Source organism: Colobus angolensis, unplaced genomic scaffold (assembly GCF_000951035.1).
Source record: "Colobus angolensis palliatus isolate OR3802 unplaced genomic scaffold, Cang.pa_1.0 Scaffold473, whole genome shotgun sequence".
Lineage (NCBI taxonomy): Eukaryota > Metazoa > Chordata > Mammalia > Primates > Cercopithecidae > Colobus > Colobus angolensis.
The window spans coordinates 519593-538190 of record NW_012118188.1 but is presented as its reverse complement, the minus strand read 5'-3'; the positions used below and the strand labels follow the sequence as shown (position 1 = coordinate 538190).

Sequence of the window (18598 nt, the reverse complement as noted above, 5' to 3'; positions counted from 1 at the left end):
CAAGAACAGAAAACCAAACACCACATGTTCTCACTCATAGGTGGGAACTGAACAATGAGATCACTTGGACTCGAGAAGGGGAACATCGCACACCAGAGCCTATCACGAGGAGGGGGGAGGGCGAGGGATTGCACTGGGAATTATACCTGATGTGAATGACGAGTTGATGGGTGCTGACGAGTTGATGGGTGCAGCACACCAACATGGCACAAGTATACATATGTAAGAAACCTGCATGTTATGCACATGTACCCTAGCACTTAAAGTATAATAATAATAAAATAATAATTTAAAAAAAAGAAACCGTTGTACCTAAGAGTGAAGTTTCTGCTTCATCAGAAATTCTTGTTTTCAGCTTTAATGATGTCACAAAACAGGTTTTAATAGTGTTTATGTCAATATTCACTCCTTGTAGCAATGTATGAGAGGTTTAGTGGCTCCACATCCTTGCCTACATTTGATATTGGAAGGTTCTTTTTTAATTCTTTTTTTCACTTAGCCATTCCCGTTAGCATGATATGGATTTACTGTGAATTTAGCTCGCATTTTCCTGTTGATTAATGATGCTGAGTACATGTATATGTGCTTAATGGTATTTGGATATCCTCTTTCATGAAGTTTCAAGCTTTGGTATACTTTGTGCTGATTTTTTGAAGATTTTGTGTATGTTGGAGACTGGATTTACCTTTTGCTGCCTTATTAGTTACATCTGATGAACAGAAATTTTAGTAAAGTCTGGTTTGTCAGAAATAATAATAACAAAAAACCAAAATGTGATCCCCAGTGTTGGAGGTGGGGCCTAGTGGGAGATGTTTGGGTTATGGGGGTAGATCCATTATGAATAGCTTGGTGCCCTCTTCATGGTAACACGTGAGTTCTTGCTTTGAGTTCATAAAAGATCTGGTTGTTTAAAAGAATGTGGTACCTTCCCACTTCTCTCTTTCTCTCTCTCATCATGTGATGTGCTGAGCACCCCCTTTGCCTTCCTTTGTGATTGAAGATTCCTGGGGCCTTACTGGAAGCCAAGCAGATGCTAACACCATGCTTGTACAACCTGCAGAACTGTGAGCCAAATAAATCTCTTTTCCTCATAAAGTACCAAGCCTCAGGTATTCCTTCATAGCAACAGAAATGAACTAACACAATGAGTTGCAGAGATGGGTTCTCCAGCAGAACCTTAGCATGATTTGGAGTTTTACTGAGTGTCTTCAGGCTGTGCACCACAGAAGAGCAGGTGTACAGCCAGCCTAGCCTGCTCTGCAACCACATGGAATAAAGCCTGTTTGCTCCTCATGCCTGCCAAGGTAGCCAGTACAGAGACAAACTCTGACTGTGCAGTGGCATTTAATTGAACCAAAAAGATCAGCTTTTAAAGAAAACACATATTTTACAGAGGGCCTTTTGCACATAGTGACTGAGGACTGATTCAAGAATAACAGGAGCCCCAGACTTCAGATAAACAGAAGGTTTTGTCACTCTAGACACAGCTTCAGTCTTCTACCTCCTACTAGTAAGCCCATTTATATCAAAACAAATGAGAAACTTAATCTCAGTACTTTGTAAGGAAACCTTTTTTCTTTCGGTCTTGGATTTGGTTTGCTGTGCGTGTCCTTTTTAAATGGCAGTGTTTAATAATGTTTATATTGCCTTTGACCTTTCACTGACTGTTGCAGTTAAGTTCCAAGATGTGATTTCAAACCCAGTATTTGCAGGCTTCCCCTCCCTCCTTTGAGACTACCAATTTCCTCTTCTTAGAAGGTCTAATTCTCTTTCCAACCATCTTAATCAGTTCTAAGAAAGGAGCCTGTGGATTAGTAGGTGGGAGTCGTGGTAGTAATAATTTATATTTACTGGAGGCTGTGTGCCAGGCACTGTGCTGTGTAATTCATTTCTAATGTTACATCTTCAGAACAACCTAATGAAGCAAAAGCTATGATTATATATTCCTAAATCAGGTAAAGTACTTTCCCCAAATTGGCCCTCAGAAAATAGGACATGACTTTATATTTGAGTCTTTACGAGGACTACCCTATTGTGGGGATTATGTCATTTGAAACCGCAAAGTAGTTTAACCAATTGTCCCAATGTTATGCACATGAATGGCTGTGATATAGGATTGTCTAATATTCAGGCATTTATGGTGTTGTTTCCATTTTACAAATGAGGAAATTGAGACTTGGAGAAGGTGAATAATTTGCCCAAGGTCATACAGCTAGTAAGTGGTACAGCCTGGATTGAAACCCAGGCATATTATCTTATTCCCACATCCTTATTATTAATCCTCTTGAGATTCTGTCTTCTGCCTTTAAAACATTTTCAATCTATGGAGTCACTGATTTTTTTCTTCCTTATTATAGAAGTTCCATTCTAAGAATAGAGAAGAGCAGAAAATGTATAAACATTCAGTTTAGAACCATGCTTTTATGGATAGCACTAAGAGGGTCTAGTCTAGCTTACCTTCCAAGCCAGAGCGGCAGAGGGTTCTCATTGCGTCATCTTCGGCAGATGGCCACCCTGCGTCTCTTCACCCTGCGTCTCTTCGCCATTGATGCAGACTTTACGGCTTCTTGGGTCAGTCCCTTATCTTGGCTGATGGCTCTGGTTGTGAGGAGTTCTTCCTGACCACGAAGTCTTTATTTCTCATCCCTGCCTTCCTTCCCCTTCCTTTCTTCTTTTTCCCTTCCTTCTCCCTCCTTTACCTTCCCTAAGCATTTTATTTGAGAATAGTTTAGATTTACAGAAAAGTTCCCAAGATAGTACAGAGAGTTTCTATATATTCTTCACCTTATTGTTAGAATCTTGTATTACTGTGGTGCATTTATCAAATATAATAAACTAGCATGGGTACATTAACTATAAACTCCAGACTTCATTCAGATTTCATTAATTTTCCCCTAAAGTCCTTTTTCTATTCCAAGAGCCCATCCAGGATACTACAATTGCATTTAGTCTTGCTCTGTTGCACAGGCCAGAGTGCATTGGCACAATCATAGCTCACTGCAGCCCCAAACTTCTGGGTTCAAGTGATCCTTCTGCCTCAGCCTCTTGAGTAGCTGGGACTGCAGGCACATGCCACCATGCTCAGCTAGTTTTTTTATTTTATGTAGAGACTGGAGTCTCGCTATGTTGCCCAGGCTGTTCTCAAACTCCTGGCCTCAAGTGATCCTCCCCTATTGGCATCCCAAAGTACTGGAATTATAGGCATGAGCCCACCACACCTGGTCTTTTTTGAGCATTTATGTTTTGCTAAGTAGCCAGCAGTAAGAGTATGAATTCCTGCCTTCACAGCAATGGTAGAGTTTTTAAAAAAGGAAAAGGGGAAGAAAGTGAAAATGGAGACCTGGGCGTAACATGACTTATTGCCCAGCCATCCTCTGGTCGGATCATGTCAGTTTAGAAAGAAGAGATCCTGAGAAGTTAAGGAGTTAGAGGAATAATCAGTGTTGGAATCTAGCTTCTTTGAGCTAGAATCTCTTTATTCCACCATCTCTGATGGCTCTTTAAGACTGGTCAATATTCCTGCCTTTGTATTCAGATCAGTTATAGGCTTCTTGGGATGCATGAAACAGATTTAGAATGTAATTTTAGAAATTGGTATGTACAACAGAATACTGATAGGGTATCATTAATGAGAGATTTTATTCTCTCGCACATATCATAGACCAATGACTTGAAAATTAAGCTCTGAAGGCCAGATGTTAGTGAATGAATCTTTACAAATGATCATGATGATTATTCTGTTTTATAACTATATAAACTTTTTGTAACTGTATTTTAAAAAATCATGTTGCTGGCCGGGCGCGGTGGCTCAAGCCTGTAATCCCAGCACTTTGGGAGGCTGAGACGGGCAGATCATGAGGTCAGGAGATCGAGACTATCCTGGCTAACACGGTGAAACCCCGTCTCTACTAAAAAATACAAAAAATTAGCCGGGTGAGGTGGCGGGCGCCTGTAGTCCCAGCTACTCGGGAGACTGAGGCAGGAGAATGGCGTAAACCCGGGAGGCGGAGCTCTCAGCTCACTGAGATCTGGCCACTGCACTCCAGCCTGGGCGACAGAGCGAGACTCCATCTCCAAAAAAAAAAAAAAAATCATGTTGCTCTGAGGGGAGACCCAGAGGGCTCCTGTAGAATAGATGCTTTATGTATACACCTGGTTTCTAGAAATGGGACATAAAGCAATGAAAGAATCTGTTTATTGTCATCCAAGGAGTTAGTGATAGAGTAAACAGCAAAAATGAAAGCTGCAACCTTCATGACCTTCTTTTAACAGGCCAACCATAAGACTCTTTTAAATTACTTTTGGCAGCTTATAAAGCAAAGAAACACTTGAGGGTTCCTCTAGAGCAAGTTTGCCCAACCCACGATCCATGGGCTGCATGTGGCCCAGAATGGCTTTGAATGCAGCAGCCCAAAAGGAATTCATAAACTTTCTTAAAACATTATGAGATTGTTTTGCAATTTTTAAAAAACTCATCAGTTATCGTTAGTGGTAGTATATTTTATGTGTGGCTCAAGACAGTTCTTCTTCCAGTGTGGCCTAGGGAAGCCAAAAGGTTGGACACCCCTGCTCTAGAGAGTCCTGAAGCTATAGGGCAGCCGTAGAGTGTCTTCAAAACTTTCGGCCCTCTGGTCCTTTGGAAGCATGTGTGTGTTCACACTTGGTAAATTGTGTCTTGTCACCATGTGACAGTAAAATCTCTGTTCTGTTCTTTTCCATTTTTACCTCATCCATTCCAAGGACTGAACATTTTATTTTTCTATGGTACATTGTGAACATCCAAGATTTTTAGTGGAAATAAATGGTAACAGCTGTTTTTTGTGTATGAAATATAATCATGAACCTTAACGTTGAGATGATCTATCCAAATTTTTCCAGGTGTGGAAATGGCTTGACTAGAAAAGCTCATTTTGGGTAATCATTTCAGCACAGAACAACATTGAGCTGTTTGCTGTTAACTTTCTCTTCAAAAAGAGGAAGAGTTTCTACTGGTATTTCTTTATTCTAATATTTCCTTTTAACATGACTTTTTCTACGTAAACTGTATCCACAATAAAGCTTTTCTTCTTTGAGCATTAAAAAGAACTTTTTTTAGAGACAGGGTCTTCCTCTGTTGCGCAGGCTAGAGTGCACTGACACAGTCATAGCTCACTGCAGCCCCAAACTGTGTGTGCGTATTCATACACACAGACGCACACCCTAAGATGTGTTTCCTTTCCTGCTTTATTTTTCTTTATAGCACTTACCACTCTAATATACTACAGTAGTCCCTGCTTGCTTATCTGCATGGGATATGTTCCAAGACCCAAGACTGTCAGTAGACTCCTGAAACTATGCATAGTCCCGAATCCTGTATATACTGTGTTTTTTTCTATACATACCTGTGATAAAGTTTAATTTGTAAATTAGGCACAGTAAGAGATTAACAATAACTAATAAAAATTAGAACAGTTCTAATAATGTACAATACTAAAAGTTATAGGAATGGGGTCTCTCTCTCTCTCTCTCTCTCTCTCAAAACATCTTATTGTATGTAATATTTTTGGACCACAGGTAAGTGAAACCATGGAAAGCAAAACCATAGATAAGGGTGGGCTACCATTTATGCTTTACTTCTTTTGCTTTTGCCTTTTAATTGTTTTCTCTAACTACAATGTAAACTCTATGAAAGCAGGGAATTTGTTCTGTGCACTGCTGTATTCCTAGACTAGTGCCTACAACATAGTAGGTGCTCAATGAATGGTTAATGTAAGTTGCAAGTTGTGTTAATTTGGCCCCTGATTTGAATGTAAATATAAAGTGTAGAGTTTTATCTTATAGGATTATTTTATATTTTAAGAGGAATTAAATCATATTATTTAAGATGAAGATGTATTCACCAAAGTCTCAGAATTTATGATAGAAATATGTACAGTTTCTGTACATATTACAGTTTCTCCAGTAATACAGTGCTATTATCACATTCAAAGAATTTTGAAATCCTCTGCTAAATATCGCTCAAGAAGTTGGGGAAGAGCTAAAGGCATTTTTTAAAATTTAATGCGAGTTATCTACTGACTCACTCAAAGAAATTTTGAACCCTAAGTGACATTACCCTGTTTGATTCCGTATTTTATTCATCAGATTTAGCAGAAAGTGACTTTTTGTTGTTTTAAAAAGTATTCTGGCTAATATTTGCTGATGTAGAGACCATTATAAAGAATATGCTGGAAAATCCAAGGTGATTCCTTTGAAGCAGTGTCAGCATTCATTTGGATATATAGATGTTTCCATGTTTTTTTTTTTTGTTAAGTAATATTATCTTACAAATATACCACATCTCTTTAAAAAAATTTCAAGTATTTGAAGTACTTACATTTTTTTTCTTTAAAATTAAAGGACTCCTATTTGTTTAAGCAATATTAAGATAATATAATGGAACCTACAACTTGACAAGACATTTTATAAATTAGGACTTTCAAAACAAAAACTCTAATGCCAAACTTCTTGTAGTATTCTCTTCAGGACAAGAAACACACAAATAAAAAGCAATGCAGCCAGTAAATATCACATACAGACTTGTTTGAAAACTATCATTAGACTAATGTAGTCCATAAATTATATCTTTGTACAAGATTGACATATTTTCATGTCATTTTTTATTTTAGAGTATTGGGGAGTCAGCAGTGTCCGTTGTGTTAAATCAGCTGTTGCCCATGATTAAGCCTGTAACCCAGAGAACCAATGAGGACTACAGCCCTGAGGAACTGCTGATCCTTCTCATATATATTTATTCTGTCACTGGAGAGCTCACAGTAGACCAAGACCTGGGTGAAGCAGAAGAAAAAGTCAAGAAAGCATTGGCTCAGGTCTTCTGTGAGGAACCCGAATTGTCACCTTTGCTGCAAAAAATTACAGGTGAGTGTGTAACAAAGATATGGGACATAAACATCACTAATACACAAAACAGGTTTCAAAATAAATACTGTTTTGGGAAGAGGAGGTAACTATCTTCACTGGAGTTGTTTGGAATTTCATGAGGCCTAATGAATGCTAGCCAGTCTATAGCAATGGTCCCCAACATTTTTGGCACCAAGGGCAGCCATCAGGGGACAGGGATGGAGGTGCGTGGTTTCACAATGAAACTATTCCACCTCACATCATCGGGCATTAGTTGGAGTCTCATAAGGAGCATGCAACCTAGATCCCTCACATGTGCAGTTCACAGTAGGGTTCATACTCCTATGAGAATCGAGTGCTGCTACTGATCTGACAGAAGGCAGAGCTCAGACAGTAATACTGGCTTGCCCACTGCACACCTCCTGCTGTGCCCGATTCCTAACAGGCCATGGACAGGTACCTGTCTGCAGCCCGGGGTTGGGGACCCCTGGCCTATAGGGTTAGAGGTTTCCACTGCAGTATTTTTCCGCAATGGCATGGTAGTGACATGGCCTCCCTTCTAATTGCTTTTCAGAATTAATATTTCTTAGAGCCAAGACCTTGTTAAAATAGCAAAATACAGAGCGTATAATCTGTAAGGAAAAATAAAATGTAGTACATCCTATTCAAAGAGTTTTTATTGATATATTCTCTGTGAGATTGTCATTTCAAACTTTAAAAACTGTTTATTTGAGATGTTACACAATATTATAGGATTGGAAATGGCCATTTTCAGTAGTGTTTTTTATATATATGTATTATATATATATTCCAATTTCCAATTTATATATACCTGTGTATATATATACATATAAGTCTAGTATATATATATGTGTGTGTATATATAATATATGTAAGTCCATGTATATACAGGTGTGTGTATATATAGCATATATACTTATATATACACATATATATATACACACATATATTATGTGTGTGTGTGTGTGTGTTTAAAATTAAATACAGATGGGGTCTCACTATGTTGCCCAGGCTTGTCTCAAACTCCTGGGCTCAAGCGATCCTCTCTCCTTGGCCTCTCAAAGTGCTGAGATTACGACTGTGAACCACCATGCCCAGCCTTATATTTTAATTTTTCTTATTTTATTTTGAATTTGAATTAATTAGTATTATCTAGAATAATACCTAAACATCCCAGTAAAGTAGGTTCTGCTAATTTTAGGGAAATATGATTAAACATCATAAAATCTAACTACCTTCACTTCCAATAATAACTACAGTATAACTCATGAAGGCATTCGTGTTATTTTGTATCAAATTCAATATTATTATTTATATTTTGTGTAAAGCTAATTTCCATGAGTATGGATTGAGCCTGTGTCTATCTGAAAGTAAGAAGTTATTAAAAGTTCTATATGAAATGTGAGTACTTTAAAAATGTACCAAATTTCCATTCATTTGCTGGTATGTGTGTGTGTGCATGTGTGGGTGTGTTTAGGTGTATGAAGACTTCTTCATTCAGGAAGTTGCAGTGGAGGTAGCTTGTATATCCTCCATCTTTTCATCTTGTCCTCTGTTGGGCCTCTCTGGGAGGAGTGTCCAGACTTCTCGGGAGCCGGATGTGCAGCTGTAAGCATTAGTCTCCCGTGCATGTGAACTTTGCTTTGTGCCCACTGATGACCTTTCTTATGATTGGTTATAGAAAATGAAACCCTGTCAAGATGGAAATTGAATGAAGTTTCCACAGAAATGAAATCTTTTCTTGCTTGGTATAAAACCTGTTTGCCAACTTAAAATCCATTTAAGAAAAACTTAATGCCTTTTCATTAAGTATAACACTATATGTGATTGCATGTGTTTGTTTGGCCATAAATAAATTTCCACTTAGAAAGTTTTAGTATGATTTATACAGTGCTTGGAAGCATGCTGGGATTCAAAGTAAATTTGAATACTAGGAGAATTTAATTAAAATTATTCCTAAGAAGCATAATTTCGGAAACAGGTTAACGAGATGACATGTTTTAACCAAGGTTATTTGGATTGCTTTTTCTAACATTTATATGTTGCTATGGTACTTTTGGAACTGAAATCATGCTGTGAGAGTATTCATTTGATTGTCACTCAAGGTGTTCATTGGCCCAGCACTTCATTTTTTAAGTAGTTTCTCTATTTATGGTTGCTTAGGATATGCATGTTCTTGCTTTTAAAATACTTCTGTGCATTCATACTAATATTAGGAAAATTTGTAAACTCAGATTAAAGATTAAAAAATAAGAGTTTGCGGAAATTTTAGCATATTTTTAAATTTTAGAGACATAATACTAAGTACACATTGCTGCTTAGATTAACTTTGGATATACACTTTAAACAGGGTAAAGAAGATGTTACTTAAATTTGACATGTTCAAACTTACCACTGGAACACACACACACATTTTTTCAGCCTTTGTGAAGACCAATAGGACTTTATTTCTTGGCCAGTATAGACATATCTCTTGCTAAGTATGTCAAGAAATCAAAAATGTACTAAAAAGAAGGGTTTAGGTTTTCAGTTAGCTGCTGAAATGATTATTGATTTACATCTCAGGATAAAAACTAATAGCATAGTGTTGGGGCAGTGGTGACTCTGACTCGGTCTTGTAGAATAGGAAAGGATATTCCAGTACATATTGAAAGAACTGAATTGCCTTCCAAATATGCTTTGTGTGTGGTGGAACTAGGTTAACCTGGCTTTTACAGTGAACTTGCCTACAGTTTGCTGTTGGCAAGTTGGCATAAGGTTTGCACTCATGTTATTCTGATGTATAGTTTTGGTTTTCTTGTTACTGAGTGTCTAAATTTATTTTTTGCCTCATGCACATTTTGTGGTTGATGAAAATTTGGTTAAAATGAATTATTGAAAATAAGGAATCGATTAACAATCGAATGACAGTTCTACTTTTCATACAGTGCTTTAGTTTTACAGATTTGGATAATCCTAAAAGACACATTTCTGAACACCAGTTCGAAGTGTTGATATCTGAAAGATCAAAATCCCTAAAGCCTAAGTTCCTAACATCTAAAATCCTGAAAATCACAAACACAGGATAGTTGAATCATGTTTGGTGGAGCTATTATCTTGTTATTGTCTTTATTTGGAAATTAAGTATGGTTTAAGAAGATATGCATGATTGCCAAGTTGACACGGATTGGACTTATGGACTTAATTTTACTTGTCAACTTGACTGTATTAAAGAATACCTGGACATCTGGTAAGACATTATTTTGGGTGTGTCTGTGAAGGTGTTTGCAGAGGAAATTAGTGTGTGAGCCTGAGTGGATTAGGTGAAGAGCTGCCCCTCAGTGTTGGTGGGCACCGTCCAAACAGCTGGGGCCAGGATAGGACTATAATAATACAGAAAGCAAATTGGTCTCTCTCTGAGAGCTAGGACATATTTTTCTTTTGCTGCCTTAGACATCAGAACTCCAGGCTTGCTGGACTTCAGATTGCAGAACTTACATCATTGATCCCCAGAATCCTGAGGCTTCTTCAGCCTGAGCCATGTTACCAACATCCAGTATAAATTGGAGATATAAAATGTGTAGAGACTTTCAAAGAGTTCTAACTCATTTAATGTTTGGTTTTTTTTTTCACATTTGACTCCACAGAACTACATTATCACAACATTGACTTTGTGTGTAAGCACTGTGCATGTATATAAAAACATCGAAACTTCCTCAATAAATGAAGAGGTGTCCTTTTCATACATCTGCACTTGTGAAAGACAAATTTTCTCGAAATCTTGGCTCTTGTGGGTGGTGACTTGTTGTTTTTTGTTTTTTGTTTTTTTTCCCTGTCTGAGCCATCATGGTTTTTGATCAATCTTGTCAAAAGACATAGGTTGTTCATCATGGTAATTCAGATGATTGCAGTTATATAAAGCTGGATGCATGCAATTACCAATTAGAGAGATATATATTTATACATTTCCCTTTTTGACCCTATTTCTCTATAAATATAGTTCCTCTCATCTTAACTGTTATACCCCTCTGACTGTTATTATTATACCTGAGTGTTTATGCTTGCAAAAATAGGTATTATTGTTGGCTGTTTTATTGTGTAAAGTGGCTTTTGGAGTGTTCTGTCATGTTGTTTATCAAATAAATCACCTTTTAAAAATGTAAATATCTTTAAAGATTAAAAACTTTTTTTTCCGGAATTATACTTTAGGATTGCAATGTTTAGGATTTTAGCTTTAGAGGTTCTGATCTTTTAGGATTTCAACATTAAGTATTAGGGAGCTCAGGATTGCATCTTTTGGGTGTATGATTATCTACCCTGCATTACCATCTTAACTGTTCATAGGATCAAGAAAGTAACCATTTTGTATACTAAAAATTTAAGTGTGCTAACGTCACCCAACTGATAAACAGTAGAGCCTGGAATTGAGCCCAGGTATTCTGGATCTGTAGCCCATGTCTTTAAACATGATATTCTAAACCTGCCACAAGCTCACCACCTCTGGTTACCATTTCATGTATTATATTCTGTAACTCATGTTTGCTTACATATATCATTTTATACCATGCACGCTCAACCATCCCATTATGTTCTTGTTTTCTGAACAGAGAATTAATATTCTGGTTAATACGTTAGATATTGCCTATGCCTTTTAATCTGTCTATATTAGCTACTTAGAGATATTGCCATACCTCCCTATTTTTATGAATGTATCCTCTTTGTTTCTGCGTTGTTATAAAGAAATTAAAGTATTACTTCTAGCCTTTGAAATCTGTTGGTTGCCCAGCTTTCTAAAACAAGGCTAAGAAACTTAAATTTTGTCTATTTCAGTAATATCTCTTGACAGTGATTGCCCTGTGGATTAAAATTTATGTTTTCTTTTATCTGTTAAATATGTAGTTTACTTTTGACAGTTTCTTTCGTTTCTCTATATTCTTCCCTTGTATGGAAAGGCAATAAAAATATCTGACAAAACTAAGCAAAACAAAACAAAAATTTAAGCATACTCAATGGTAGCATACTATTTTACTTTTATTCTGTTCACTTTTTAATAGATACTTTTGGGGAGGTTTCTAGAGTGATGGGCAAAAATTCACTTTTCTACTCACACAAAATAACAAGGGTTGGCTTTCTGCTTTTCGAGGGTAGGAAACTGTAAAAAGAAAATTGGTACAGCCAAGTATGTTGATTAGTGTTATGCTTTCTCAGTCCTGCTAAGTTCAAGGAGAGTATCAGTTTCCACATACGTTAGTGTTTGCATGGCAGTCACAAGAGAAAACAAAGAAAACTGTTTGAATTTTCTTCACAGAACGAAATCAAAACACTATTTTTAAAGATCTGTGTAAACTTGGAATGTCATCATATGAGAGGTATATCAAAAAATGTATAGTGTTTTGATGTAGAATTCTTGATTTGAAAGTCTGGGCTCTGCTGTTTTTCAGCAGTGAGTGTTAGTGGGCAAATCATCCATTCTTGAACCTTGATATAAACATAACTGCCCTATTGACCATTCTTGATTTTGCTGAGAATAAAGTGATGTTATGTGTGTTAACTAATGTTTGGTCCATCTAGTATTATAAATAGGCTATTTTTCTCCCACCACCATTATGATTTTGATAGCATCTAGCTGTCATATAGGGTAGTGCTTCCCCAGCCTTTTCTCATCATGTGCACATAGACAGTGAGAATGTTTGCATAATAGATTGAGGTAAGTGGACGAGACTCTTGTGATCAAAGGCAACCAGCCCTGGGGGCTCTGGCCAGTCTAGGTCCTACCTAGTTGACCTGTGGACTGAGGTGAAGCAGCAGCTTGGCACACCTCTGACCTATTAGGAGCAAACCAGTAGTACTTTAGGGTGTTAATCAGAAGGCTCTGAATCAGGAGACAAAGGAAAACAAGACTTTAATGTTATTTTTTGACACAAAAAACTACTTTGGAAAAATTTGTTTTTCTAAACATGTTTTGTTATTACTCATTGATTTACTCACATTATTACTCATTGATTTTCACTGTATTTCTATAGTATCTTTAAAGTCCAGGTCAACAAGGGCTAGATCTGTTTAGGCTTAGTGTAAAGCTAGAGAATGAATAACTCAAAGTATCTAAAAATGCAGTGATTCATGACAGAGGCATGATAATACCCTAATAACTGTAATTTACATTTATCAAACTCTTATTTTACTGTTGATAATTTGATTTGATTATCAATTACTATACCTTTATATGCATTAGGATACCCAGTTGTATGCAATGAAAAATTTACCATATTAGCATAACAACTGGGGTTTATTTTTCTAAGCAAGAAGTCCAGGCAGAATTCATGCTCTTTCTGACTTCCTTCTTCACTGTCTTAAGTGTGGTTTTTATCATCATGGTCATGAGCTGGGCACTTCTCCTCCTGGGAGAAGTGTCCATGCTTTGGGCAAGAAGTGAGGAAGGATGAAGGTAAAAGGCATATACTAGCCAAATCTGTCCTTTTTTATTAGGAAAGCAATAGCTTTCTTGAAAGCCCCACTCAGAAGACTTGCATCCTTGGCTAGATCTGGGTTTCATGGCAACTTCTGACTGCAAGATAATATGGTAAGTGCATATTTTAACTGGGTGTATGTTTGTCATAAACAAAGTAAGGATTCTGTTAGAAGATAGAAGGTGAGAATGTACATTAGGTAGGAAACTTGTATTTGCTACAATTACAGACTTCTCCGACAGAGGAAATTCTAAGGCAAGATACTGTGAGTTGGAGTGATGTCCAGTGTTTTGATATTACAGTTATAATATGAAAATTTTTTACAGTATATACTGAAATAATGATCTATTGTGTGCTGTATCACTGGACTTATATCATAAATATTCTCAGATTATCAATATTTATTGACCACATTTATGTACCTAGCATTAGCTCTCTCAGCATCGAAACCCTGGGCAGTGGTAATAGAACACACAGGATTTGGAGTCAAGTGGATCTGGGTTCTGGTTTTGACTCTGACTCTTAGTAGTTTTGTGCTCATTTCCATAAACTTGCATGTCTAATAATGTAGCCCAAATATCTGAATTCAAGTGAAATGTATCTGTAATACGAACTTCTCTTTGGGAGAATTTATTTGTAGATATACTACTAGTTTTTCAAACATGGTTTGGTATAGAAAATATGGTATTGTGTCTAAATCTGGAAATGGTAGAGTTAGTTTTCATTGTGTTTTCAGGTTTTCCATGGCAATTCTTTCCTTTAATCCATCAAAGTATACTTTTTGGGAGTTTTGTAGATATCTGGATTTTTATGGTAGGTAAAGGGAGTCATAAGGCACAATATCATTGTGTTTTATTGATGGAAATGTTCTCAACAATTATCTAGTCTATTCACTTTGTTCATGAGGACATCAACGTTAATTGAGGTCACAAAAGGTTATTTGACTTGCTTCGTATCACCAATCATAGCCTGTTCAATGAGGGGATAGGACTAAGGTTTGTGTCTTCCAATTCCCAGTCCAGAATTCCTTTTACTAGACCAGTGATTCCCAACCTTTGGCTCGCAGATCCCTGGGAAAACATAAGACAGTGCAAAGGGTCACTGCTTCACGTGTGCTTTATGTATCATCCATGAACTAGATATTACTCTTCACATATAAATATACAAATATTTGTAGATACAGTTGTGATTTATAAAAGATAAATTTATTTAAAAATAGTGCTGAAGTTACATAATTTTTTCCCATTTTTTAATTAACAGATATCAAAAGCATAATTATATTGTGTCTTCATACTTTAAAAATGGTTGAAACCATGGGTTAACACAGGAATCTCAAACTCAGATATTTACAGAGGCTAGCAAGAAATATAAATAACTAAAGTAGGTTAAGTTTCGGGCAAAACAACAGTGAAAATGCAATGATAAATGGCAGGGATGTATAGTCTTACTAAAATGGGCAATAGGGAGTGGTGGAGACTGTGTCAAACTAGAGATCTTCTTTTTTTCTTTTTTTTTGATACGGAGTCTTGCTCTGTTGCCAGGCTGAAGTGCAGTGGCACGATCTCGGCTCACTGCAACCTCTGCCTCCCGGGTTCCAGTGATTCTCCTGCCTCAGCCTCCCAAGTAGCTGAGACTACAGGCACGCACCACCTTGCTCAGCTAATTTTTTGTATTTTTAGTAGAGATGGGGTTTCACCATGTTGGCCAGGATGGTCTCGATCTTGACCTTGTGATCCACCTGCCTTGGCCTCCCAAAGTGCTGGGATTATAGGTGTGAGCCACCGCGCCTGGCCTGAGATCCTCTTATTTTTGCCAGGGAAGCATGAGTCTGATATTTCCAATCTCTCAAGAAATCAGGAATCTGGATTTTTAAAAAATTGAGATCACCAAAGTTTAAGAAAGTGGTTTATTTTCAAAACATTACATGAGTCAAAGAAATCTTACTGGTGGACAGAATTCAGCTTGTGGACTTAACAATTTCCAGTCTTTATTCTAGAGCCCTGGCCTTAGGCATTGATTACAGAAGAATGCTTTTGAATCTCTAACTCTAGAAATTATTAGAAATCTAAAAGATCTCCAGATGGATAAAATGATGTGCTGCACTTTTATCAGAAAGCAAGGGCAAGTACCCTATGATCTCCTTTTTTGATTACTTTTAACTAAAACAAAAGAGTTACATTTGTTTATATTTTAATCTGGTTTAAGTTTACTAGTGATATAGAATAGATTTTTCTTTCAAATACATTCTATAAAGTTACCATTTAAGTGGAAGTAGGCTTCTCATAGAACTCTGTCTGTTGAACAGAAAAGGCTGAGAGGCAGTTTTGGGTTAAATACAAGGCAGACATCTCTGGAAACTAAAGCCAGCCAGAAAGTCTGATTTACTCCATGAGAAGAGCTTCCCAGTTTGAGGAACTGATGCTGGGACTTCTGCACTGGTAGGAATTGCACTAATTGAGTTCTTGGACTTTAAGAAACTAGAATGTGAAAAGTAAGTTTTATGGAAAGCTGCGAGGCTCTCCTCATGTTCTGTCAAGATAGTATTTTTTCTAGCTACATCTATATCTGTGCTTCCTTTGCTATTTAATTCCCAAAACTTTGACATAAAATAGTGATATAGAGATTCCTGTTATTCGAATGGGAATAATCAAGAGCTTCACATTGCTTTATATAAAATGTATAAATTACCTTTGTAACGAACCACACTTTTTAAAAATTATCTTCAGCTGTTTAAAAGTTTTGATTTTAGGTCTTTCCTAAATTTTTTCTTCTCTGTTTTTCTCACCTGTTCATTACCTTGTTTAAAATCAACCATGTTTAAAATCAACCATGTTAAATGAGGACAGACAGGTCTGGTTTAAAAAGCTCTGTTATTTTTTTAAATTTTATTTTATTGTGATAAGAACACTTAACATGAGAACTACCCTCTTAACAAGTTTTGAAGTGTACAATACAGTATCGTTAACCATAGGTACCATGTTGCACAGCAGAATAAGTAGAATAAGTTCTACTCTTTCACCTTGCATAACTGAAAATTTATGCCCGTTGATTAGCAAGCAACTCCCCAGTTCACCTTACCCCAGCCCTGGGTAACCATCATTTCACTCTTTGTTTCTATGAATTTGCCTATACCTCATATAAATGGAATCACACAGTATGTGCCTATCTGTGATTGGCTTATTTCACTTAGTGTAACGTCCTCAAGGTTCATCCGTGTTGTCACATATTACAGAATTTTCTTCTTTTTTAAAGTTGAATAATAGTCCATTGTTTCAAAGAGATATTAGCATTCTGGTATTCCCTGAAGCACACTATTCATAATAGTCAAACTATGGAAACAACCTAAATGTTCATTGACAAACAAATGGAAAGCAGTGTTCTTAAAGACACAGGGAAGGTAGGCATAGTCTAGTGAGCTCTCAATTGGGGTTCTCTTACATTCCCCACTAGAAATCTAACAGAGCAGAGTCTTATCAACTGTGAATGAGGAAGGAGTTGAGGATTTGTTTTTCCTTGGGTTGTGGAAGGCAGCTCATGGTACTGCCTTCAGCTCTAGTTTCCAAAGGAAAGCATGTATGTATTCTTATCCATAGTAAAACAAGGTCACATTCTACAATCAGTAGTAAAAATCTATTTGCAATGATTTGTTTATGTTATCTCTCTTCATTGGAAAAGTCCGAGTCTAATGTAGACCATATAAAATTATTATTGTTCCTCATGGCTACCACTTAATTATAAAAGCTTGCATCTCCATTAGCACAAGGCATGGAACTTTTGTTTATTATGTTTGAGAAGTTGTCTTTCAAACAAAGCACTTTTCATACTTAGCCAAGTAATTTTCTCCAACCTTGTAGAAAGTAAGTCTTCTTTATAACATATGAAGTACTTCCCAAAAGAGAATTTTTTGTTTTGTTTTGTTTTGCTTTTGAGACAAAGTCTCGCACTGTCGCCCAGGCTGGAGTGCAGTGGCGCGATCTGGGCTCACTGCAAGCTCCACCTCCTGGGTTCACGCCATTCTCCTGCCTCAGCCTCCCGCGTAGCTGGGACTACAGGTACCCGCCACCATGCCCGGCTAATTTCTTGTATTTTCAGTAGAGACGGGGTTCACAGTGTTAGCCAGGATGGTCTCGATCTCCTGACCTCGTGATCCACCCGCCTCGGCCTCCTAAAGTGCTGGGATTACAGACATGAGCCACCGTGTCTGGCCTCCAACAGAGAATTGTAAAAGACAAGGAGCTAATAACAATTTTTCTTCTTATGCTTCCCTTACTATCACCTCTGCATTCTTCTCTCATCCCATAGTTTTTCCTCAGTAATTCATCAAATTTCAGGATATGTATAGCTGCATATTTCTGCTCCCCAGGACACTATTCCAATTGAAAGACAGTTTTGAGGATTTCAAAAATCTTTTCCTTGAAGAATTGTCCCTTAAACCTTGAGCATACCTCCTGGCTTGGTGATGACAACGATGTTGCTATGGTAACTAGAAGAATGATTCTACACGTCCATCACCAGCTTTCATGTCACCCACACTTGAATGAAAACTTTAGCTCATTACAGTAAGTGAAAGTGTATAAAACAATGACTGTCAAATTCACCCACTCAGCTAAAGGAAAACCTCAGGAGTAGGGGGAACACTCATTTCAGAAAGGATTTTACCTAATCTCTTGTTTCTAATTTAAATATTCTCATTTATTGTGTCATGCCAGTATTAGACTTTTCCATTACAAAATACGCTTTCATTTCTAGTGTTTCAGATTTGTTATTTCAAGGCTGCCAAAACAAAACAAAACAAAACAAAACAAAAAACAGCTTTAAATATTTGTTTTCTATTGTGGTTTGCAAGGTTGTTTGGTATAATAGGATCTATTTTTTCTCTTAATTTCTAAGATTTCTGCTGGAAACTCTGATGAAAAATGTATGTCTGCCAAAATCACTCCCAGGAGAAATATTGGAACCGTTACATTTAGTTTTACTATCCAACATATTAAAATAGTTACTCATAGCACATATTACTAGACACTATGTCAGTGAAGTTCAAGATGTTTAATACATGTTTAAAATATATCACAAGCTATGTAGATAGATACTGAGAGCTTCCTATTGAGGTAGCTAACTAGTTAAGTAATTTTGCTAACATATTGAAGGATCACTACAAATTACTTTCTCAAGTACTTAATTTTTCCATGCCACGTCACAAAAATGATTATTCTTATCTGAGACACTGGAATGAATCTTCTTGTACTAATATT

At 36.9% G+C, this 18598-nt stretch overlaps 1 protein-coding gene across 2 annotated transcripts in view; it reads left to right on the top strand.

Annotated features, from left to right (window-relative positions):
• Positions 1-18598, top strand: part of SCFD2 (sec1 family domain containing 2) — a 517708-nt gene that overhangs the window by 238677 nt on the left and 260433 nt on the right. For both annotated transcript variants that reach the window (XM_011958750.1, XM_011958752.1), the window contains exon 5: positions 6648-6897. In XM_011958750.1, the coding sequence (XP_011814140.1) occupies positions 6648-6897 (250 nt within the window). The remainder of the gene's footprint in view (positions 1-6647; positions 6898-18598) is intronic.